Genomic DNA, 25,067 nt, shown 5'->3' with positions numbered 1-25,067 from the left:
CTAATAATCTACTTCCTAGGGTAGTAAAGGTGGTGGTCATATAACAAGTGGATATGTTGGCTGTTACGTCCCAAAATTCTGCAGGTTCTGAAAGAGACCTGGCAGATCGGAGGGTGTTAAATGTAACCATACTATTTAAGCGGGGGCGGGAAAGAGAGAGAGAGAGAGAACAAGGAATTACAAATTGGTTGACCTAACATCAATAGTAAGGAATTCTAAAGTATGCACTAACAGGACAATTTGAAAGATAAACAGGATTTGACAAGGTCAACATGGATTTATTAAAGGGAAATCATGTTCACACACACCTACTGAAGTTTTTTTGAATATGTAACTAGGAGAATAGATAAGGGAGAACAAGGAGGATGCAGTGTATTTGGGTTTTCAAAAAGCTTTTGATGAAGTCCCAAGACATTCCTGTGCAAAATTGAAGTGCATGGGATTGGGGATAATATATTGGCATGGATTGAGAATTGGTTAGACAGGAAAGAGGAGGAATAAACAGGCCCTTTTCAAAGTGGCAAGCCTTGACTAGTGGTGTCCCGCAGAAATGAGTACTTGGGTCTCAGCTAATCACAATGATTTGAACGAGGGGATCAAATGTAATATTTCCATATTCGCTAATGACAAAACTTGGTGTGTGAGCATGAGTAGTGAGGAGGTTGTTGAGGTTCCAAGGTGATTTAGACAAGTTGCATGAGTAAATACATGGCAGATGCAGTATAACATGGATAAATGTGAACTTATCCACTTCAGTAGGAAAAAGGCAAAGAATTATTTAAATTGTGATAGATTGGCAAATATTGACATACAAGGTACCTGAATAAAAATAATTGAAAGCAATCACACAAGTACAGCAAGCAGTTAGGAAGGCAAACGTTATGTTGCCTTTCATTGCAGAAGAACAAAGCACAGGAGCAAGGATGTCTTACTGCAGCTGTACAGGGCCTTGGTGAGACCACACCTGCAGTAGTGTGTGCAGTTTTGGTCTCCTTATCTAAGAAAGGATATGCTTGCCAGTGAGTGCTGTGAAGGCTCACCAGTCATTTGCTAAGTTAGCAAGGTTATTATACAAGAAGACGGCGTCAGTTAGGCCTGTGTTCACTGGAGTTTAGAAGAATGAGAGGGGATCTTATCGAAACGTATAAAATTTGTGTGTAGACTGGATGTTGTTTCCTCTGGCTGGGGGTCTTAGAACAAGGGGCCACAGTCTATGGATACTGGATAGGCCATTCAGAACAGTTGAAAAGAAACATCGTCATTCAACAGGTGGTGAACATGAGATTTTCTAGCAGACTGAGGGGACAAAGTCACTGAATATATTGAAGGAGGAAAGATTGGTTTATAGACTCTAAAGGCATCAAAAAGCATGGGGTATGACTGAGATTGAGGATCAGCCGTGATAATATTGAATCATAGAGCAGGCTTGAAGGGCTGAATGAACTGTTCCTGCTCCTACTTCCTATGCTACCTACATCTCTACTATTAGCAATATTGAGCAGGAATCTTGGCTTTTCCTTTTCTTGCGCTGAAATCTTCAGCCTATGTGGTCAAATGCATCATCGACTTTTGTTGATAGTCAACTCAGATGGAAACTTACTGTTTTATATGGCTCGGTACTACATTGGATAGTATATTTATCAAATTAATTATTGGTTGGAGCAAATCATCCTCAACTATGTTTTGTTTGCTCCTCCGTTGCATTGATGCATCTTGTAGATATTTGGTTCATACAGAGAAGGAAACTTGGGAAGTTGTTTCAGTCAGAAGATTGTACAGGTCTCATACCCACCATTATTTGAGCGCATAACCTTGGCTGAAAGTCCAGTGCAGAACTGAGTGCATGCCACATCAGATCCTCAAGGTAAAATGTTAAACAGTTTGATCCACAGCCAGCTGAAACAACCTTTCAGTGCCTATATTGTCAAGCCCTTTCAGAATCTTGTATGTTTCAATGAGACTATTTATTCTTCTAAAACTTCAGAAAATATAAAACATCATTCAACTGGTTATTCATACCATTACTGGCACAGAATGGTTGCTACCATTGGCCAAACAAGTGACTTTACTCCAAAAGTAATTTGCTGCATCAACTAATAACGTGAGGATCTTCTGAACTTCAGTGCTTTGTAGACCAAAGCTCCATACAATACTCGACTGTAGTCTAAAATTTTAGTAAATTAACAATACCTCCTCAATTTTGTATTCAACTGTTCTTTAAATTACTCCACTATATTGATTGACAAGACCGGAAAAAGTACAATGTGTGTTCTTTCTTTTAGCAATTTATGCATCTGTATTCCTGCAGCTCCACTCCTATTACTTGGAATATAAAAAGTAATGTGGGTCTGGCCTCCCTACTCCTATCAAAATGAACTGCTGTTATACCACAGGGATCAACCTCAACTTCTGGCCATTTATATAAATGACACAGATGAAGTGACCAAAGGTATGATTGCTAAATCTGTCAACAACACAAAGATATAGGAAAGTAAATTGTGAAGAGGATATTAAGGAAGCTACAAGGGCATGTGGATTAAGCGAATGAGGAAAAAAAAACTGGCAAATGGAGCATAATCTGACAAACGTAAAACTGTTTGGCAGAAAAGAATTATCTGAATGGTGAGAGATGGCAGTGCTTGGAGATGCAAAGGCATCTGGGTGTCCTAGTGCATGGATCACAAAAAAATTAATATACAGCTTCAGCAAGTAATGAGGGATGCTAATAAAATGTTTTACTTATTGTGACAGGAACTGATTACAGTGTAAGGAGGTTATGCTTCAATTATGCAGGTCATTGGTGAGACCACGTCTGGAGTATTTTGCATAATACTGGTCTTCTCATCGAAGGAGAGATGTTAATGCATTAGAAACATTTCAACAGTTCACGGAAAATTTACCAGACTAATGCTAGGAATTAACAGGTTGTTTTTCAAGGAAAGGTTTGTCTCCATCAGAGATAAGAATAAGGAAGTGACTGAATTGAAATCTTCAAGATCCTGAGGAGTATTGACAGGGCAAACATGGTGCAGGTGTCTCCTTTTGTCAAGAGAATCTAGAACTAATGGTCACTGTTTAAAAATAAGAGGTCACTCATTTAAGACAGAGGAGGAGATTTTTTTCCCTGAGGATTGTGAATCTCTGAAACTCTCTTCCTCAAAAGGCAGCAGAATCAGAACCCTTGAATATTTTTAAGGCATAGTTAGATAAATTCTTGATTAACAAGGAGTTGAAAGATTGTCAGGGGTATGCAGGAATGTAGGGTTGAAGTTACACTTTGTTCAGCCATGATCTTATTGAATGGTGGAGCAGGCTTGAGGGGCTTGTATGTTTACTATACTGAATTTATTTTGTTTCCAGTCTACTACTGAGCTCGTTTTCTTCTGTTCTGTCCCTGTGTGTTTTGATCCAGATCTTCACAGTTTGCTGTATGTCCAATGTGGCAGAGACCTGAAATTTAAAAACTTTACCTCCAGCTTCTAATCCGTATTCTTTACATGTTCAATGAACAGCAGTTATCCTGATAGATCCCTGTGGAGCATCACTTCCCACTTCTAACGTATTCTAAACATTATAAAATATATTTCATACTATGCAGGGTTGTAAGTGAGATATTTTGGCTTCCACTTTATGCCACTTTGCTTGTATACATTTCAGTTGTACTACTGTGTCTGTGGTCCTCTCGGCTTTGCTCCCTTGTTTTGTTGTTTTGAAACAACATTAGAAACGCTTTTCTCTTTTTCTGTATATATTGGAGTAAAATCCCTTCTCAATGGAAATAAGAGATTTTTCTTTTTATTTGCCAGTACATCTGTAATATGGAACTTTAGCAGTTCTTTTGTCTTTCTCTTAAAGACCTACAAGGCTTTAAAACTAACGTGTGGCTTTACCCAACTATTGCTACTTGTTTTGCCAGCTCTTTTTCTTCACTGATGTATGGTATTATGCATCCAAATTTGAAATGACTCTAATTACTGTAAAATGTAAAAGCATCTTCCTGCATAGGCTAGTTGATGGCTTATGCACAGTGCATAACAAAAAAAAAATCAGGCAAATTCCTGAAATCATGCACATGCCATAATGGCCAGTGTTCCAGATATTCATTAGATAAACAAAACAAGGGCAGCAAGAACTGGATGAGCTTATATTTTCATTGATCCAGAGCTGATGACCACCGAGCACAACCCTAACCTGGCTGCCCCGTGCCAAGGTAAACAGTGAACTCTTTAAACTTTGCACTGCTTATACAGATCCTTGTTCTGATGGTAAACAGGATCAAGTTATTTTAGTTCCTCTACATTTAAATAACAGTCTTGAGGCCATGTTGAAAAGCATATGCTCTGCATTCATAAGCATAACAGAGGGATCAGTGTTTTGGACAGAATTTCTCAATTTAAGCTTTTTGTTGCTGACTGTACAGTTTTTTAGCCTATTACATAGTTGTTCTTAACATCAGAGATATTTAAACAAACTTATAAATAGTATTAAATACAAGTCTTTTATCATTTTCCAGCTATAATTCCAATTAGAACAGTTTACATCGCTTTACAGAAAGCATGTGACCGTCTTATCATGGTGTTACAAGGTGACCAGCTTAACACCAATTGATCTAGAAGGCCATTTTAGACTGTTGTCAAAGCCTTTCATTATCTCTTTTGATAACCTTGGCATAATGCTGGCAACAAATGCATACTAAATAGATTCTATAAAGAGGAGACCATAATAAAACCTGAAAATTGAAACTCTCCTTACAAACTGTAGCCAACTTCAGAACCAGATGGATGCTTTTAAATTAACAGTTTATTAGTATCACAAGTAGGCTTACATTCACAATGCTGTTAAGTGACTGTGAAACCACCCTCTCCATTAAATGGAAGATTAAAGCACCCCATCATGTGATTAGCTTCAGATTAGGAGCTGCACAAAGCACATCGCTGAACACTGCCCACAGGAGAAATTCTCAGGTAAACTAAAACACATCAATGCTGGTTACACCAGAGTCTATGGCCAAATCTACAGCCTGGATGTCTGACTTAGATATTGACATTTGATTTGTTACCATCATGTGAAAGAAAAACTCTAGAACTTTGATATGAAGTTACACTCTTTGGGCCCAAACAGCAGCTACTGACACCAGTGGATTCCCACAAGTACTTTGCAAACTTCAACATTCAAGTGTAATATTTTGAACAAGCAGCAATCCCAAGTTCTTGTTCTTTACTTCAGAAAGGAAAAGAATTGCCAAAATAGCCTGGCAAAACAGGAGCTCTAGAGGGAGAAAATAAACATGGCAGGAGGTTCATATTGTGGAACTTCAGTGATACACACATCAAACTACCTCTTAGAACTTGCCATTGAATATATGTCATAATACTGAAAATTCATATAATTAAGCTATTATTATTTTCAGGATTGGTAATTATGGGCAGAGTGATTGATGCAGCTGCCTCACAGCTTAGGGACCCAGGTGTCTGCATGTTGCATGTTCTCCCCATGTGTGTGTGGGTTTTCCCTGGGTGTTCTAGTTTTCTCCCACAGTCTAAAGACATGGAGGTTAAGTGAATTGGCTATGGCAAATTGCCCCTTAGTGCGTGCATGCTTTGTGATGGAACATACTGCTGCAGCTCCTGTAGCCAAACGTTGTGCATCACAGTCCTTTGGACTCCACTGGAAAAGCAGGTGGGGTGGTTCTGATGCTTGGGCAACCCAGAATCCCCATATATCCACGTGCTATTAGCATGCACCCATTTTCCCCTCATGAAGCAGGGGGCCAATAACAACACTACTTCAGGGATTGTCAGCCTTAATTATTGATGACAAAGTCCTTAAGATCATGAAAATTCTACTTATTCAAGACACAAAGCAATCTATTAGCATAGAAAACTTCAAAATACTTTGCAATTTTCTAAGTGTTGTCAGTTTGAATCAGTGTGCCATAAACAAGAAAGTCATAGTTTAGCATTACCTCTTTGTGCTGAAATACTTGTGCATATTTTTAATGCTGCAGCACAATAAGATGCCCAAACCAGTGATATGGTACTAGTACTTTGTGTTAAGTGAGGACTTCAGTTTGAGCTGTGTAAAAACTCCTTTGTTACATGTATCTGTAATCTCACAATGACAGCATCCTCCCCGCTTGATTAAAACTACAATCCAGTTAAGGTAACAATTTTTTTTTAAATTTGTTCTTTAAGATGTGGGCAATACCAAGAAAATCTGGTTCAGCTGGAAAGATTCCAATCTGGAAAGCTAGTACAGATTTCTTAAGACTAAAAAAAAATCAGGTTTAATTTACTTGGAGTTTTTTGAAGAGATGACTGAGACAGTCAATGGGGGCAATGTTGTTGATGTAGTGTATATAAAATTCCAAAAGGCATTTGATACAACTTGAACAAAATTCAAAAAGCTCATGGAATAAAAGAGGAAGTGGTGACACAGTTACTGAATGGCAAGAAATAGCAAGTGATCATTAATGAATGTTTTTCAAGCTGGAGGAAGGTTTGTCAGGGAGTGCCCCAGGGATCAATACTGGGGCACCTGCTCTTTTTGACTTATTTTAGTGACTTAGATCTTGGTACTTATGGCACAATTTCAAAATTTGCAGATGTTATGAAGCTTGGAACCATTGGTGAACAATGAGGAGGATAGTGTAGAACTTCAAAAGAATGTAGGCAAGTTGATGGAATGCACGGAAAGGTGATAGATGAAGTTCACTGTGGAGAAACATGAAGTGATTCATTTGGTAGGAAGAATGTGGAGAGAATATAAGGTAGAGGATGCAATTCTAAAGGGATTGCAGGAGCAAGGAGAGCTGGATATATATGTTCACAAGTCATTGAAGGCAGCAAGACATGTTGAGAAAACTACAATCTAGTTAAGATAATTTTTTTTTAAATTAGTTCTGTAAGATGTGGGCAATACCAGGCTAAATAAAAGCACAGTATCCTAGGCTTTATTAACAGGGCCGTAGAGTAAAGAGCAAGGAAGTCACGTAGAACTTGCATAAGAGAATAGTTCTACCTCAGCTGATGTATTGCATCCAATTCTGGGTGTCAGACATTAGAGAGGATGAGCACATCAGAAAAAAAAATGCAGTAACAAGGACAAATCCAGGGATGAGAAACTTTGGCTATGCAGGTAGATTAGAGAAGTTAAGACTTCTTCCCCTCCTCAGAGAAGGGCAAGAGGAAATTTGACAGAAGTATTCAAAATCTCAAAGTGTTAGACAGAGCTGCTAGGGAGAAACTGTTCTCATTCATAAAGAATCAAAAAATGGAGAGGGCACAGATTTAAAGTAATTGGCAAACATGATCTGAGAAAACCTTTCTCCACACGAAGTGTGGTGGAGACACTGCAATGAAGTTACTGTGAAAATCCTCTAGCTGCCACACTGTAGCATCTTTTGAGTACGCCAAGAGAGGGTTTAGTATGCCCAATGCACCTAACAGGCTGTGAGAGGAAACTCATGCAGACACAGGGAGAACATGCAAACTGCACAAAGACAGTGACCCAAGCCAGGTCCCTAAGGCTGTGAGGAAGCAATGTTAACTACTGTGCTGCACTATGAATGTGATGGTCAACTCTCTCCATGAGCCACTGCAGATTTCACAATGATACTGCTGCCCCCACAGTAGTATTGGGTATTAGAAATGTTAAGATGCACTCCAAAGAATACATGAAATAAAAAAAATTGTAGAAATTTACAGCTGGTCCATCTGCATCTGAAGAGAAAAGATGGGCCAACATGCTAGACAAGGGTCTGCAACTGAAACATTAGCCCTTTAAAAAAAAAATCAGAAAATATTGCACTTGTTATACAATTGCATTTTTATTTCTCTTTTTCACCTCTTCCTTCTCTCTATTTACACTTACAATCGGCAATCTCTTTACCAGGAATTCAGAGCCAATATACATACGATTACCACATTACCATTATACTTTAGAGTTATAATAGATTTAGCTCTGGCTCAATGGTAGGAACGTAGGTGGTATTCACACTTCTTGAGTTCAGGCCCTCGACTGGAGACTCAAGTTGAAATTTAGGCTGACGCTTCAGTGCAGCGTTGTTAAAGGGTCCCTCTTTTAAATAAAGTGTTAATAAATTATCTATCCTCCTTGATAGACTAAAAGATCCTATGACACAATTTAAATAGTAAACGAGCTCACTCGCTATTCTGGTTAACATTAACCCCACAACATCAATAAACCGGTTCATCTTATCACTGGCCTCTTTGTGGATGTACACAATTTGTCTGCCACGTTTCCATTTACAGCAGTTAAGCGCACAGCAAAAGGACTTCGCTGGCTTGTGAAGTAGTTTGGTCCCGTACGGCGACGATTGTGAGTTCTTTCTTTCTCCTCACTATTTTCCCCCCCGGGACAGCTTGTGTTTATCCCGCACCATTCCCAAGTACCTGTCAGCCCCGGGGTTGCTTTATTTTACCTTGATCCTGTGCACAGCTTTGCCCTCAGTCGCGGCCTGCACCCACACGCCTATCTCCGCTTTGCTGTATTTCTGCAGCCAGCCCTGCGCCGATTCGCACTGTTCCCTGAACGACGCGAACGCCTGATCATCGGGGATCTGCACGGTGTCCCGTTCCACCGACATGGGAGCTGTTCGGAAGGTGTCTGGCTGCCTGGGCACCGTACTGCTGTCTATCCGGTTTTACCCCCTCCCACCCGGCCGACCGCTCGCTCAAACACCTGACCCTCACTGTCCCTGCCCCCACCTGCAGCCCGCAGGTGACCTTTCCTGTCTGCTCATTGGTCCGCAAGGCTGTCACTCAGCGGCGGCACCTGTGCATCTGGGGCGTCTCCAGAATTCACAGCAGCAACAAGCAGGGAGCAAACAGACAGAATTAGCTGCAAACACCCCACTCCACAGCAACAGCAACAAACAAACAGCATTGGCTGGAAACACCCCACCAGTAACAAGCAAGCAGGAAACAGGCAGAATTAGCTCGAACATCCCACTCCACAGCAACAGGCAGGCAGCATTGGCTGGAAACACCCCACCAGCAACAAGCAGGCAGGAAAGGGGCAGAATTAGCTCAAAACACCCCACTCCACAGCAGCTGGCAGCATTGGCTGGAAACACCCCACTAGCAACAAACAGGCAGCATTGGCTGGAAACACCCCACTAGGAACAAACAGGCAGCACTGGCTGGAAACACTCATGATGTGGCGATGCTGGCGTTGGACTGGGGTGAACAGTAAGAAGTCTCACAACACCAGGTTAAAGTCCGACAGCTTTATTTGGTAGCAAACACCACTAGCTTTCGGGGCTTTGCCCCTTCGACAGGTGAGTGGGGAGTTCTGATCACAAACAGGGCGTATAAAGGCACCCACTCAGTTTACAGAATACTGATTAGAATGCCAAGTTCCGCACATGAGGATGGCCTCAACGAGCATCTTGTGTTCATGTCACACTATCTGTAACCCCCATGACTTGCCTGGGCTTGCAACATCTCACTTACTGTCCTATCTGGAGACAATACACAACTCTAACCTATGCTTAATGCTATCTCCACTCACATTGTCTGCACCTTTAAGACTTGATTAGCTGTAAAGACTCGCATTCTAATCAGTATTCTATAAACTGAATGTGTGTCTTTATATGCCCTGTTTGTGATCAGAACTCCCCACTCACCTGACAAAGGGGCAAAGCCCTGAAAACTGGTGGCGTTTGCTACCAAATAAACCTGTTGGACTTTAACCTGATGTTGTGAGACTTCTTACTGTGGAAACACTCCACCAGCAACAAACAGGCAGAATAAGCTGGAAACACCCTACTTCACAGCAACAAGCAGGCAGCTAAAAGCAAAAAACAGAAAATGCTGGAAAATCTCAGCAGGTCTGACAGCATCTTTGGGGAGAAAATAGAGCCAATGTTTTGAGTCTAGATGACCCTTCGTCAGAGTTGAGAGTAAAGAGAATCTAATTCTCTCAAACAGGCAGCACTGGTTGGAAACACCCCAACAGCAACAAGGTCAAGTTGACTCATCATATATTTGCAATGAAAGACTGAAAGTTAGAATCAATCATCTGTGGCAACAGCAATATGTTGCATTAACATAGAAGCAATTGATAAAGAAGGGTAGGATAAACTATGAAGCTGGGCTAGCGCTTAATATAAAAAAGGATAGCAAGAGTTTTTATAAATACATAAAAAGGAAGACGCTGGCTAGGGTGAACGTTGGACCCTTAGAGGATGAGAGGGAGGACTTAGTGGTAGGGGATGAAGCCCTGAATAACTTTTTTGTTTCGGTCTTCACGGAGGAGGACGTGAATAATTTGCCAGGTGTTAGCGAGGGAAAGATGGTAGGAGTGGAGGGCCTGAATGACATTATTGTTACTAGAGAGGCGGTGCTTGACAGACTGGAGGGGCTGATTGTGGACAAGTCCCCAGGACCGGATGGAATGCATCCAAGGGTTCTGAAGGAAATGGCGGAGGTGATAGTGGATGCCTTGGTGATTATTTTCCAAACGTCGCTGGATTCCGGGCAAGTGCCGGAAGATTGGAAAACGGCTAATGTTACGCCGTTGTTTAAGAAGGGTGGCAGGCAAAAGGCGGGGAATTATAAGCCGGTTAGTTTAATGTCTGTTGTAGGAAAAATGTTAGAATCCGTGATCAAGGAGAAAATAGCGAGGCATCTTGAGGAGAATTGTTTGGTAGAGCAGACGCAGCACGGTTTTGTTAAGGGGAAGTCGTGTCTGACGAATTTATTGGAGTTCTATGAGGATGTGTCTAGGGCAGTGGATAGAGGAGAGCCGGTGGATGTGGTCTTTCTTGATTTTCAAAAGGCGTTTGACAAGGTGCCTCACAAGAGGTTATTGCAGAAGGTCAGGGGGCATGGAGTTGGAGGTAGGGTGTTAGCGTGGATAGAGGATTGGCTGTCAAATAGGAGGCAGAGAGTGGGGGTCAATGGGTGCTATTCAGATTGGCGGTTGGTGACCAGTGGAGTGCCCCACAGGTCGGTGCTGGGGCCTCAGCTATTCACCATTTATATAGATGATCTGGAGGAGGGAACCGAGTGTATGGTGTCGAAATTTGCTGATGACATCAAGATTGGTGGAACGGCAAATTGTACAGTGGGTGTGGAGAGTCTGCAGAAGGATCTAGATAGGCTGGGCGAATGGACCAGGAACTGGCAAATGGAATTTAATGTTGGCAAATGTGAGGTTGTCCACTTTGGTAGGAATAATGGTAGGAAGGACTATTACTTACGTGGCGAAAAATTGCAGCATGCGACGGTGCAGAGGGACCTCGGGGTCCTTGTGCATGAGTCGCAAAAACCCAGCCTGCAGGTGCAGCAGGTGGTCAGGAAGGCGAATGGGATGCTGGCCTTCATAGCGAGGGGGATTGAATATAAAAGTAGGGAGGTCTTGCTGCAGCTGTATAGGGCACTGGTGAGGCCGCAGCTGGAGTAATGTGTGCAGTTTTGGTCGCCGCACTTACGCAAGGATATTTTGGCCTTGGAGGGAGTGCAGAGGAGGTTTACTAGGCTGATTCCGGAGTTGAGGGGGTTGAACTATGAGGAGAGGCTGAATAAACTAGGCTTGTACTCGTTAGAGTTTAGAAGAATGAGGGGAGATCTCATTGAGATGTATAAGATGTTGAATGGGATGGATAGGATAGAGGTGGAGAGGCTCTTCCTGCTCAGAAAGGACAGTAGGACTAGAGGGCACAGCCTCAGGATAAAGGGGGGGCGGTTTAGAACGGAGTTGAGGAGGAACTTCTTCACTCAAAGGGTGGTGAATCTCTGGAATTCTCTGCCCGTTGAAGTGGTGAAGGCTGCCTCGCTCAATATTTTTAAGACATGGGTTGATAGGTTTTTGATAGGCAAGGGGATTAGGGGTTATGGGGAGAGGGCGGGAATGTGGAACTGAGCCACGACAGATCAGCCATGATCTTACTGAATGGCGGGGCAGGCTCGAAGGGCTAGATGGCCTACTCCTGCTCCTATTTCTTGTGTTCTTATGTTCTTTAAGGTAGGCCAGGTCAAAATGGAGTTAAAAGTAAACAAATAAAAGGATTAGATGCTGAGCCTGGTGAGAAAGTTAGGAGATGTGGTAGAAAACATTGTGAAAGAAATGGGTTTTTACCATTTTTGGAGATGGGCAGAGAAGTTTAGAGAGAAAGTTCTGAAAAATAACCAAGGCTCTCCCTCAAGTTGCCAGCCCTCCAGGAGTGTCCTGGAATCTCCAGGAATTAAAGATTAAATTCAAAAACATCACTGAAAACAATCTTGGAGAAAAATCATTGGGAAATTAAAAACATTGTATATTATGTTTCATTTTCTATGCACAGCTATTGCAGTGTGAAATAAAAGGCTGTTTGATTGGGCTGGCAAGGACCCTGGAGGTCAGATGATGAATCTTGTGGGAATGCATCCAACCAAAGTTTCCAACCCTGACATGGGGTCATTCATGAGAACAGATTGTGAGAACAGTGCAAGACTGGAAGAGACAGACCCAGCAATCTGACTGGTACACTTCTGATAGTTGACCAAAGACCCTGATTCATTAGTTCTGAAGGATTAGACCTGGCACTGAGGTTTGGGATACTTGTGGCTCATCTCCAGGTAACTCTGTGAGCCAATGTCTTCAGCTCTGATGAAGGGTCTTCCAGACTCGGAACATTAGTTCCATTCTCTCTCCACAGATGCCATCACATCTTCTGAGCTTTTCCAGCATTTCCTCTTTATGCTTCAGATTCTAGCATCTGCAGTAATTTGCTTTTATCCTATGTGGTGTTAACTGGATAAGTAGCAGATATTTTACAAACCAACTAATGGTTAGCTAAAGGCTGTGTCTGGTTAAAGTCCAGCAGTGTCCCCATATGTATAGATGATGTGTGTAATGGCTCAAGCAAGGCACTGAATTTGGTGTCACAACTGTAAAACATATTAAGCTGATCTTTTTCTCCACCCTATCTGCGACACTATATTCTGCATCCTATCATTTCCTTTTGTGCTTATGTATTTATGAATGGTATGTTTTGTCTATGTAGGGCACAAGAAACAATATTTTTCATTGTATCCCAATGCATGTGACAATCAATCAGCAATGAATGACCAATCGCTCCTTCAAGTGCGGTCATCTCCACCAGCACTCAGGTTCGCTTGTCTCTGCCAGCGCTGGGGTTCAGTCGTTTCCGCCAACGCGCGGGTTCGCTCATCTCCGTCATCACTTCAGCGGTCAGGGGCATTCAGCCTCTGATCTTTGGGTAAGCGTTCTCCAAGGCAACCTTCACGACATATGACAGCGCAGAATCGCCAAGCAGAGACTGATAGCCAAGTTCCGCACACATGAAAATGGCCTCAACCGGGATCTTAGGTCCATGTCACACTATCTGTAACCCCCATGGCTTGCCTGAACTTGCAACATCTCACTTATTGTCCTGTCTGGAGACAATACACATCTTTTTAACCTGTGCTTCATGCTATCTCCGCTCACATTGTCTGCACCTTTAAGACTTCAATAGCAGATTAGCTGTAAAGACTCGCATTCCAATCAGTATTCTGTAACCTGTGTGTGCCTTTATATGCCCTGTTTATGATCAGAACTCCCTACTCACCTGACGAAGGGTCAAAGCCCCGAAAGCTAGTGGCTTTTGCTACCAAATAAACCTGTTGGACTTTAACCTGGTGTTGTGAGATTTCTTACTCGCTCGTCTCCGCCAGCGCTCTGATTCGCTCATCTCCGGCGCGCTCGGGTTCGGTCGTTTCCGCGGGCGCTCGGGTTCGGTCGTTTCTGCCGGCACTTGGGTTCGGTCATTTCCGTCGGCGCTCGGGTTCGCTCATCTCCGCCGGCGCTCGGGTTCGCTCATCTCCGCCGGCGCTCGGCGCCAGTCGCTGGGTGAAGCCGGGTTTCCCAAAGATGGCGGCGTTCGGGATATTGAGTTATGAGCACAGGCCGCTGAAAAGGCCTCGGCTCGGGCCGCCAGACGTTTACCCGCAGGACCCCAAGCAGAAAGAGGTAGGAAAAGATCATCAGGAGTCCAGGGGAGGGTGGCCGTTTATTCAGTCCGGCAGCTGGGCTGGCGGTGTGAGTAAGCCGGGCCCCGGGGTGGGGTGGGAGGAAGCCGGGCCTAGAGCAGCGTCCATGTAAACAATAAACAGTCCGTGTGTGTGTGTGTGGCTGGACTTGGGCCTAGAGTAGCCCCACATACAGCGATAACAACCAGTGCGTACTTTTACACTGCAGGGCCCGAACTCTGATTCGTCCCACTATCCCTGCGAGATGGAGAGTGCTGGGGGCTGGAGCAGAGCTCAGCTACTTTACCAGTTAACGGCTGGACCAACCCGTCAATAACAAGTGTTTAATATGGATTTTCAGTATAGATTAGATGGCACAAATCTTCAGCTGACTCCAGCTGTGGAGAGCATTAACCACCACAATGATTACTATTGATTATAACGTCGTTTCCTTTTTTTACTCCTAAAACAAAATCTGCAGGTTTTGTGGGTCTACTGTGCTTTCGGTCTCAATAACGTTGGCCTGAGCAATCAAGTCCCTTTTCGGTTTACTGGAGCTTTAACTTTCACGAGTTGAAATTATTTAACAACACCCTAGTCTCGCGCACTCAACTGCATAGAATTCAGCATTGCTGTCAACCAGGTTCTTTCCAGCTCCTCACTGAACCTTGTGAATTAACTGAGGTCCTTGTCGGGGATTTGTATCAGTTTAGGTTTGCAATATCCTTTGACCACACGTTCCATACAAAAAAAAACTGGAAATGGTCAGCAAGCAGAAAGCGTTTGTAGAGAGCAACAGAGTTAATATTTCAGGTCGAGATGTCTTGACCAGAAGCACTAACTCTTTTTCTCCCCACAGCTTTACATGACCTGTTGAACATTTCCAGTTTTTTTTTGTTTTATATGTAAGCATTCCAGTATCTACAGTATTTTGCTTTTGCATCTCCTTATATAGCTTGCCATCTCTGAATCTGTTAGAATTTTGGAGTAAAATGAAAACCTGTGTTCTTTGATTTATTGTTGTACTTTCACTGTATTGGGATACAGTGGAAGTACTGTTTCTTGTATGTCTTACAGACAAAGCATACCCTTCATAAAGAAAGAAAGGAGAGGGTGCAGAATGTAGTATTACAGTCATTACAAGGGTGCAGATAAAGATCAGTTCAGTATACTCAAAAGTCTGATCCAACAGGGAAGAAGCTTTTCTTGAAGTCAGTTGACAAGACCTCAGACAGAAGAAGATGGAAAAGTATGTCTGGAGTACTTGGGGCCCTTGACTATGCTGGCTGCTTTTCCAAGGCAATGGAAAGTGTGGACAGATGGGAGGCTGGTTTGCGTGATGGAGTGGGATATGTTCACAATACTTGTAGTTTCTCCTGGTCTTGGTCAAAGTAGGAGCTATACCAAGCTGTGATGCATCCAAAAGGATGCTTTCTGTGGTGCAGCTGTAAAAATTCCCATGCATTTATGGATTCTTTCAGCATTTACTTGCCTCTGAAATTTCCTTCTTACATCCTTGTGCATTGTCTGCTACTTTTTAAATCTTCAAAGCCCTTGTTGCACAGTGCCTTTGTTTTTTCATCCTTTTCTGTTTTTTTCTATCAACTATAATGCAAAATATTCTGAAAGTGATGTCCTTTGAGATACCTTGAGGAATGCCATAGAAATGTATTTGTGAATAGTGTTTTCAGTGGACCTCTTGTGACTTCCCAGCATTGAATAGAATTATCAATGAGGTGATATATATTTGATCAGGCATCTAATTTAGGTACAATGATATGACCCAAATATTGATATTACTCATCTCTTTAGTAGCAGATAGACAAAACAAAGTTGAGATAGGACATCATGTAAAGTGCTTGCTCCAATTACAAATATTATTTTGATAGTAATTTTTTTTAAACTGAAGGCACTGAGTCAGCAATTCAAGGCTTGAGTGTCACTAAAAAAGTTAAGCTAATGTAGTTTATTAGTATTGATATACTGAGAGAGCAAGTGCATTTAAGTGCACCTTTTGTGATTTAAAAGAAATTCAATAGATCAAATTGTCATTGGTAGCAAGAGTAATAAAAGCAAAATTAACTCATGACACCAGCAAGATATTCTGTTTAATCTGTTCATATGTCTTAGAGTTGTCTATATGCTGTTGACATTCATTGCTCTTAGGTGGAGATATTGGTGTTGGACTGGGGTAAACACAGTAAGAAGTCTCACAACATCGGTTAAAGTCCAACAGGCTTATTTGGTAGCAAACGCCACTAGCTTTTGGGGCTCTACCCTTTTGTTAGGTGAGTGGGGAGTTCTGATCACAAACAGGGCCTATAAGGAGACACACTCGTTATAGAATACTGATTAGAATGCGAGTCTTTACAGCTAATCAAGTCTTAAAGGTGCAGACAATGTGAGTGGAGATAGCATTAAGCATAGGTTAAAGAGATGTGAATTGTCTCCAGACAGGACAGTAAGTGAGATGTTTCAAGCCCAGGCAAGTCATGGGGGGGTTACAAATAGTGTGACGTGAACCTAAGATCCCATTAGAGGCCGTCCTCGTGTGCGGAACTTGGCTATCAGTCTCTGCTCAGTGACTTTGCACTGTCGTGTACCGTGAACGCTGCCTTGGAGTACGCTTGTCCAAAGATCAGAGGCCAAATGCCCATGACCGCTGAAGTGTTCGCCAACAGGAAGGGAACAGTCTTGCTGGTGATTGTCGAGCAGTGTTCATTCATCTGTTGTCGTAGTGTCAGCGGTTACTGGCATTTGGCCTCTGATCTTTGGGTAAACGTTCTCCAAGGCGGCCTTCACAATACACGACAGCGCAGAGTCACTGAGCGGAGACTAATAGCCAAATTCTGCACATGAGGATGGCCTCGAATGGAATCTTGGGTTCACCTCACACTATTTGCAACCCCCATGACTTGACTGGGCTTGCAACATCTCACTTACTGTCCTGTCTGGAGACAATACACGTCTCTTTAACCTATCGTCACTCACGTTGTCTGCACCTTTAAGACTTGACTAGCTGTATAGACACGCGTTCCAATCAGTGTTCTGTAAACTGAGTGTGTGCCTTTATATCCCTGTTTGTGATCAGAACTCCCCACTCACCTGACAAAGGGGCAGAGCCCCGAAAGCTAGTGGTGTTTGCTACCAAATAAACTTGTTGGACTTTAACCTGATGTGAGACTTCTTAATGTAATCATTGCTCTTGTCAGTAGAGTGTTATTTAATTGCATTTAGATTCTTATAGTGTTGATATTTGTTGGAAAGTGAAGTAAGAGCAGAATATAGATCTATCCATTTGATAGGAGGACCCAATATTTTCACAGCACAGTCGAGTAATGAATGACGATGCCAGTCTCTTTCACTTATTATAAAAACTGCTTGCCATCAGACATGAGGGAAGACTATCACACTTCGGACCTTCTCAATTAGAGTTGGGTAATAACTGCTGGCCTTGACAGCAATATCAACATCCTTGAAAAGTAAGTAAAAAGAGAAATCAATATGTTAAAATGGAAATATGTTCATCTTAAAGTTTTTCTTAATTATTTGTCCTGTGTAAAGCATACTAAAATTGGCTTTGCAAATATTATGATTCCTGCTGCATGGTGCTGGAACAGATTTGACTTTTCAAACAAGCAAGATGTTGGCAGGAATTTAGTTGACATCAGCATGGGTTGATCAACAAATCAATGCCTTAGCCTTAAAATCTACAGTGCAGAAGGAGGCCATTTGGCCCATCAAACCTGCACCACTGACAATCCCACCCAGGTCCCATTCCCATGACCCCACATATTTACAGTCCTAATCCCCATGACAGTAAGGGGCAATTTATCATGGCCAATCAACCTAACCCGCTCATCTTTGTAAGAAACCCACACAGATATGAGGAGAATGTGCAGACTCCACACAGGCAGTGACCCGAGGCCAGAATTGAACCCGGGTCTCTGGTGCTGTGAGGCAGCACTGCTAGCCACTGTGCCGCCTACGGTGCCTTTGTAGAATGAATGGAATTTAAAAACAATCCTGGGTGCTTATCTGTAGCTAGCAGCTTTCTTTTGCTTTTAACAAGGCATGATAATGCAAGTTACTTGTTTTCTCAGATCTTCTGAATGCATTGACCAAAACTGGAGTGTAATTTCATTGATTTAAGTAATGCCCTGGTATCTCACCAAAGTGACTATTCTTCACTTGAAAGGTTGAAGCATTGGTCAAGAAGGATGGTGTCATAAATCAAAACTGAGACCACTCTGCTGTCGTTCATGTCCATGTCACCTGTTGTATTTGACTAACAATGTCTTTGTCAACTTTGAGTTCTGCCATATACAAGTGTAACTCATTTAAAACTTCACTGTTTGCAAGCTGTTCCATGTTAAGTCTGACTCACCAATCTCTCAAGTTCACTACTCTTCATTGGCTTCTTGTTTTGATTTTTAAATTTATATCACCGTAACTCCAGCCCTACATCCACCATGTATCTTTCTTGCTTGTAGTTCTGGTCTGCTGTGCATCTCCAACCCCACCACCAGTTGCAAACCTTGAAGCTTCATGCCTCTTCACTTTAAAGACCTCAGCTTAAGGCTGAGTGCTTAAGAAATCTTGAAAAACATCATCATTGATCATATTTTCAGCCACCTTTGTCAGCCATTTTTTTACTTTATGTTCACTGTTTTTCTTAGCTAATTTGCAGAGTGCTTACGGAAATTTTATATCCCTACCTAACACCTGCATTATGTTTTCAACTGATAGTATCTGAATATAATTTCCTAGGTCTGATCTGTGCTGATTTCAGTTATGTCATTTAGAACAATGGGAATTCTGCAGTTTATCTAAGTGCCCCATTTTAGGAGAAGGAAATTAATCTAGAACATCCGTACCATATTGTTTATATTAGCCCCTGCTGGAAATATGTGGTTGGAAGGTCTGGCTTGAATATGAAGTCCTTCATGATTGGATAGTTCGCTAGCACTGACTAGAAAGGCACATGGATTCTGACAACATGGGCGAAGTACTGGATGGTTACAGATTTCTGTAGAATCATGCCCGACATTCAGCAAAGGAGAATATTGACAAAGGGACAAATACCTTTTACCTAAAAGAATTTTTCCAAACTGTCCTAGAAGTGGGACTAAATGGGTATTTTTTTCTGCGTGGCAGGCAATGACAAGTGGGCTGCTGCAGGAATCAATGCCTGGGACCCAACTGTTCATGATACATACGAATGACTTGGATGACATAAAACTAGGTGGAATTATGAGTTCTGAGGAGGATGCATGGAGGTTTGAACATGATTTAGACAAGTTGAATGTTTGGGCAAACACGTGGCAGATGCAATGCAACATGGCTAAATATGGCTTATACATTTTGGTGTGAAAAATGGAAAGAAGGAGTATTATCTAAATGTGATACACTGAGAAGTGCGGATGTACAAAAAAGTCTGGAGAGGCAGTTGTGGCAAGCAATTTATAAGGCAAATGGTATGTTGGCCTTCATTGCAAGACAATTTGAGTTCAGAAGTAGAGATATCTTACTGCCATTATAAATGGCCTTGGTGAGACCATAACTGGAGCATTGTGTGCAGTTTTGGTCTCCTGGAGGTTCACCAGGTTGATACCAGAGATGAGGGGATTAGCTTATGAGGAGAGATTGAGTAGATTCGGCATGCACTCACTGGAGTTTAGAAGGCTGAGGGGTGATCTTATAGAGACAAATAAGATAATGAAGGGGCTAGATAGGATAGAGGTAGAGAGATTCTTTCCACTTAGAAAGGAAACAGGAACTAGAGGGGACAGCCTCAGAATAAGTCGGGGGGCGGCGGTGGTGGTCATTTAGAACAGAGTTGAGGAGGAACTTCTTCTCTCAGAGAGTAGTGAATCTCTGGAATTCTCTGCCCATTGAAGTGGTGGAGGCTACCTCCGTGAATATGTTTAAGTCCCGGGTAGATAGATTTCTGATTGATAAGGGAATTAAGGGTTATGGGGAGCAGGAGGGTAAGTGGAACTGATCCATTTCAGATCAGCCATGATCTTATTGAGTGGCAGGGCAGGCTCGAGGGACTAGATGGCCTACTCCTGCTCCTATTTCTTATGTTCTTACCTGCGAATATACTTGCCAAAGATGGAGTTTAGCAGAGGTTCACAAAGCTGACATTGGGTTTGGTGAGACTGCCCTTGATAACAGATTCACTAGAGTTTAGAAGGATGAAAGAAGATCTGATTGAAACATATAAAATTCTAACAGGACTGGATAGACAAGATGCAGGGAGATTGTTTTCCCAGGTTGAGGATCTGGAACCGTAGGGCACAGTCTCAGGATTCCAGGTTGATCATTTAGGACTGCGATGAGGAAAAATGTCTTCACTCAAAGGGTTGTGAACGTGCAGAATTCTCTACCGTGGAAGGCTGTGAAGGTCAAGAAACTGAATGAATTCAAGAAAGAGAGTGGTGACTTTTTAATGGCATTAAGGGGTATGGGAATATGGTGTTGCGATCAATTATATTGAATGACAGAGCAGGCTCTATGTGCCAAATGGCCTAATCTTGCTTCTGGTATCTATGATTCTGATCTATTCCGCGGCTTCTTTCCAATCCCGGGAAATTAAAAAGCAAAACAGCTTTCTACTGCTTTTCTGATTAAAATGAGGTCTCAGCACTGATAAGAGATCAAAGCTCCACCCTGGACATTGTACCTTCTAACCGCATCATGAGGGTAGAAACAGCACTGTATCAAGAAGTTTGTAAGATTATATTTTGGGATTTTATTGTATAAATAAAGGGGGCCTGGTTACCTGTGCTGAAGTCTGACTAATAGTAGGTATGGCTGATGGAGCTGCTGAAGATTAAAGGAATGTTCAGATTGTTTTACTGGGAAAAAAGGCGTAAGGAGCACTTGCAGACAATGGAGAAGGTAGCCGTGGTGCTGATGGATAGAGTGGGAACTTAAGTCCCAGAGAAGTGTTAAGAATGTCAGGTTGTAAAAAGCTATACTTTCAAATGTCCATTTGATTCCAGGATAGGGTTGAGTTGGTCAAAGGAATAGCCAATCAGAATTTCTATCTGGATACCAGGCCCATGTGATATGGGGAAAGATGCTGAAGGAACCATTACAAAAATCAGGTTACAGGTGTTTCTAAAATATCACTGTCACAGACAAGTGGGTTAATTTGACAAGATCTGAGAAAGGAAGACTGGCTAGAAAATCTCTATGGTTCATTGCACCAGAATGTGTGTGGAAACTTGTGCTCAGATTGAAAAGACCCAAATTCCATAGAGCCATGGAATCCCTACAGTGTAGAAAGAGACCAGTCGATCCATTGAGTCTGTACTGACTCTGAAAGAGCATTCCATCCAGGCCCTTCCCTCTACCTGTCCCCGTAACCCTGTGCGTTTACCATGGCTAACCCACCTAATCTGCACTTATTTGGACTATGAGAGGAAATCCACACAGACATAAGGAGAGTGTACAAGCTTCACACGCTCACCGAAGACCAGAATTGAACTTAGGTCCCTGGTGCTTTGAGGCAACAGTGCTAACCACAGTGCCACCATGTTGCCCACAGTATTCATTAGGAGTTAAAAGAAAGCTGGGAAATTTGACTAGTTTGTGTTGGAGAGAGGGTTTCCTGTAATATTCCCACTGTGCAGAACAGTTCTGGGGTTAGAAGTTACCAGCCTGAGAATGCAAAAGTGCACAAGTAAATCTTCAGAAGCTAAGAATCAATTTGAACTGATTTCAGAAGAATTAAGTGCCATTAAAGGACAGTATAACACATACCTGTGAAGTGTTTTTCAGTTGTGCTAAAATAAGAATATTCTGTTCTGTAATTTAATGTATAAATTGTCTTTCAAGTGTTTAGTTAGTACGTTTAGTTTTTTTGTTGCAGTGTACATTTTAAAATGTGAAATCTTGTCATCCTTATTAACTGGAAATTCAAAGTTCTTTTAAAAATAATATCTATAGAGATTGTAACATGTTCTTATCTAATTGTCATGAGCTTACAAGCAATTAGATATTACGTCTGCCCATGGGTTTTGAGCATGTTACATTCAGAATTTTTGCCCATACCGTCTTTTGAAGAGTGCAGTTATGGTTTTCTTATGACAAAATGGAAGGACAAGAGTAGTCATTAGCCTAATGATATAAGGACATGTTTGCTATTAAGATACTGGGAAATAAGTGACTGTATGTTATCTAGAAAAACCAGTATAAAAATGCAAAGTGCACAGCTGCTTTATGTAAAGATTTGGAATAAGTTCCGTGGAAGCATGCGGTGAATTCTTTACGTTGACACAACAGCATTTTGAGTGCTGCATGTGTAAGACTGTTGGGTGGAGAGTAGGATGGTCAAAAGTGTAAATTCTGACCTGTGATGTGTCTTGATCAGCCATGGCATGTAATTTCTTCAGGCTGTAGGCCAGGGAGGGGGAAATAATCAGCTTGGGTTCCAATTCCTGGTGGCTTTGCATTGACTGCCGTGGAAGAAGTTTTGCGTTTTAGCATTAATTGAGAACTAGGTCAGTTGTAGTTGAATAGCATACTGACAAACACACATTGAAATGTATAACAAGCACTTTCACCACATTAATGCATGCCTTCAGGAAAAAGAACAGGTGAGGTGAAAAAAATCACAGAGTGAAGGTTCACTTTAGCTTCAGGAAGTTTTGTATTTGAACCTTGGCTGAGAGAAACTTTGTAAGGTACATTTTTAAATCTAGAATTGTAAGATGTCAGTTGAATAGTTCCATGCATGTTACGTGAAATTATTCTGAACGTGCAAGTAAATATCGCGAAATAGGCATAAGAGCAGAGTTAGGCCACTCAACCCAGCGAGTCAGCTCTGCCATTCAATCGTGACTGATATTTTTCTCATACCCATTCTCCTGCCTTTTCCCCATAACCCCTGATCCCCTTATTAATCAAGAACCTATCAATCTCTGTTTTAAAGACACTGGCTTTCACAGCCTTCTGTGGCAGAGTTCCACAGATTGACCACTCCCTGGCTGAAGAAATCCCTCTTCATCTCTGTAAAGGATCGTCCCTTAAGCCTGAGGTTGTGCCCCCTGGTTCTAGATTTTGTTGCTTGTGGAAACAACATCCTTTTCTTGTCCACTCTATCTAGGCTTCACAGTATCTTGTAAGTTTCAATAAGAACTCCCATTATTGTTCTAAACTCCAAGTACAGACCCAGAGTCCTTGACCATTCCTCATACGACAAGCTCTTCATTCCAGGGATCATTCTTATGAATCTCTTCTGCACCCTTTCCAAAGCCAGCAAGCACATCCTTCCTTAGATACAGGGCCCATCATTGCTCATAGTACTCCAAATGGGGTCTGACCAGAGCAGTACATCCCTGCTTTTATATTCTTGCCTTCTCGACATGAATGCTAACATTGCATTTGCCTTCCTAACTGCTGACTGAACCTGCACATTAACCTTAAGAGAATCTTGAACAGGGCTCCTAAGTCCATTGTGCTTCTGATTTCCTAAGCATTTTCCCACGTGAAAATTGCCTGTGTCTCTATTCTTCCTTCCAAAGTGCAAAACCTCACATTTTTCCACATTGTATTCCATCTGCTACTTCTTTGCCCACTCTTCTAACCTGTCCAAGTCCTTCTGCAGCCCCTCTGCTTACTCAATACTACTTGCCCCTTTACATACATGAAGATTTCTGATATTTTTATGCACAAGCTAAGTAATAGTCAGAGGGGATACCATTAATTTCTTATTCAGCAGCTCCTCAGGAATGGGAATGACTTGCTTCCAGTGCAGATTGATAAATTCTGAGATGGCTGATGAGTCCAGTACGTGATCTTCAGACTCTCAAACGTGTGGGGCAGGTGGTGCTGAAAGGGTAAGGCCGATGAGATGTTTAGAGATTTGCAGTTTTCTGATGCTTCAATTTTGCCTCTGCACACTTCTGATAACTTCAATTTTCCCTCTGTACGCTTCTGATGAAGTCTTGGTGTATATGGTGCCTTCTGAGTAAACTGTCTGTATTATAGATGGTCACAAGCCAAGGAGTCCCATGAATTAAAAGTTTGATTTCTTCAGGGATTCCTTGATAGCACCCTGCCATGACCAAGAACAATTTATTGGTTCCTGGTGTCAGGCAAATACTCAACATGTCCTAGCCAATGGAGCTGATTAAGTGATTAATTTCTTGACATTGGGCTCGTTGTGGGTGGAGATTAGGAACAGCAAAGGGAGGAAGACGCTGGTGGGTGTCGTCTATAGGCCCCCGAATAATGATCTGGAGGTGGGGCGGGCTGTTAACACGCAAATAAGTGCGGCGTGCAGGAATGGGACGGCAGTAGTTATGGGAGATTTCAATCTGCATATTGATTGGTCAACCCATGTTGGACGAGGTGGGCTCGAGGAGGAGTTCTTGGAATGCTGCCGGGATAATTTCCTTGAACAGTGTGTGTTGGAGCCGACGAGGGAGCGAGCTATCTTGGATCTGGTGCTATGTAATGAGGCGGGTAGAATTAGGGACCTTGCGGTGAAGGATCCTCTTGGAGAGAGTGATCATTGTATGGTGGAGTTTCTGGTGCAGATGGAGGAGGAGAAAGTGGGTTCCCGGACACGCGTCCTTTGTTTGAATAGAGGGGAGTATGGTAGGATGAGAGAAGAATTGGCGAATGTGGACTGGGGGAGTGCGTTGGAAGGTAGGTCTGCTGAGGAGCAGTGGAGGATCTTTAAGGAGATCTTTCTTGGTGCTCAGCAGAAATTTATTCCGATGGTTAAAAAGGACAGTAGGAAGAGAGGTAATAAGCCGTGGATAACGAAGGAGGTGAAGGAAAGTGTTAAATTAAAAGCGGAGGAATTTAGAGTAGCTAAGAGTAGTGGGCGAGAAGAGGATTGGGAAAGGTTTAAATGTCAACAAAGATTGACAAAGAAGTTGATAAAGGAGGGTAGGAGAAGCTATGAGGCTGGGCTAGCACTTAATATAAAAAAGGATAGCAAGAGTTTTTATAAATATATAAAAAGGAAGAGGCTGGCTAGGGTGAACGTAGGTCCTTTAGAGGATGAGAAAGGGGAGCTAGTGGTAGGGGATGGGGATATGGCTAAGGTCTTGAATAACTTTTTTG

General features: G+C 42.3%; 2 protein-coding genes across 4 annotated transcripts in view; one reads left to right on the top strand and one right to left on the bottom strand.

Annotated features, from left to right (window-relative positions):
* Positions 1-13,727, bottom strand: part of LOC145342182 (START domain-containing protein 10-like) — a 36,331-nt gene extending 22,604 nt beyond the window's left edge. The window contains exon 1 of one of the 3 annotated variants that reach the window (XM_080187510.1): positions 13,647-13,727. In XM_080187510.1, the coding sequence (XP_080043636.1) occupies positions 13,647-13,702 (56 nt within the window). In that variant the 5' untranslated portion in view covers positions 13,703-13,727. Of the gene's footprint in view, positions 1-8,443; positions 8,703-8,729; positions 8,780-13,646 lie in introns of those variants that run through there. The other 2 variants (XM_080187511.1, XM_080187509.1) reach the window with 2 other exon arrangements.
* Positions 13,728-13,872: 145 nt separating this feature from the next.
* med12 (mediator complex subunit 12) overlaps positions 13,873-25,067 on the top strand; it is a 181,741-nt gene continuing 170,546 nt past the window's right edge. Inside the window, exon 1 of the mRNA XM_080187507.1 lies at positions 13,873-13,980. Within this exon, the coding sequence (XP_080043633.1) occupies positions 13,882-13,980 (99 nt within the window). The 5' untranslated portion in view covers positions 13,873-13,881. The remainder of the gene's footprint in view (positions 13,981-25,067) is intronic.

The sequence above is a fragment of the Carcharhinus amblyrhynchos genome, chromosome 4 (genome assembly GCF_965287045.1).
Source record: "Carcharhinus amblyrhynchos chromosome 4, sCarAmb.v2.hapA, whole genome shotgun sequence".
Classification (NCBI taxonomy): domain Eukaryota; kingdom Metazoa; phylum Chordata; class Chondrichthyes; order Carcharhiniformes; family Carcharhinidae; genus Carcharhinus; species Carcharhinus amblyrhynchos.
Note: the sequence above shows the minus strand (reverse complement) of the source record. Positions and strands in the feature narration are given on the sequence as shown.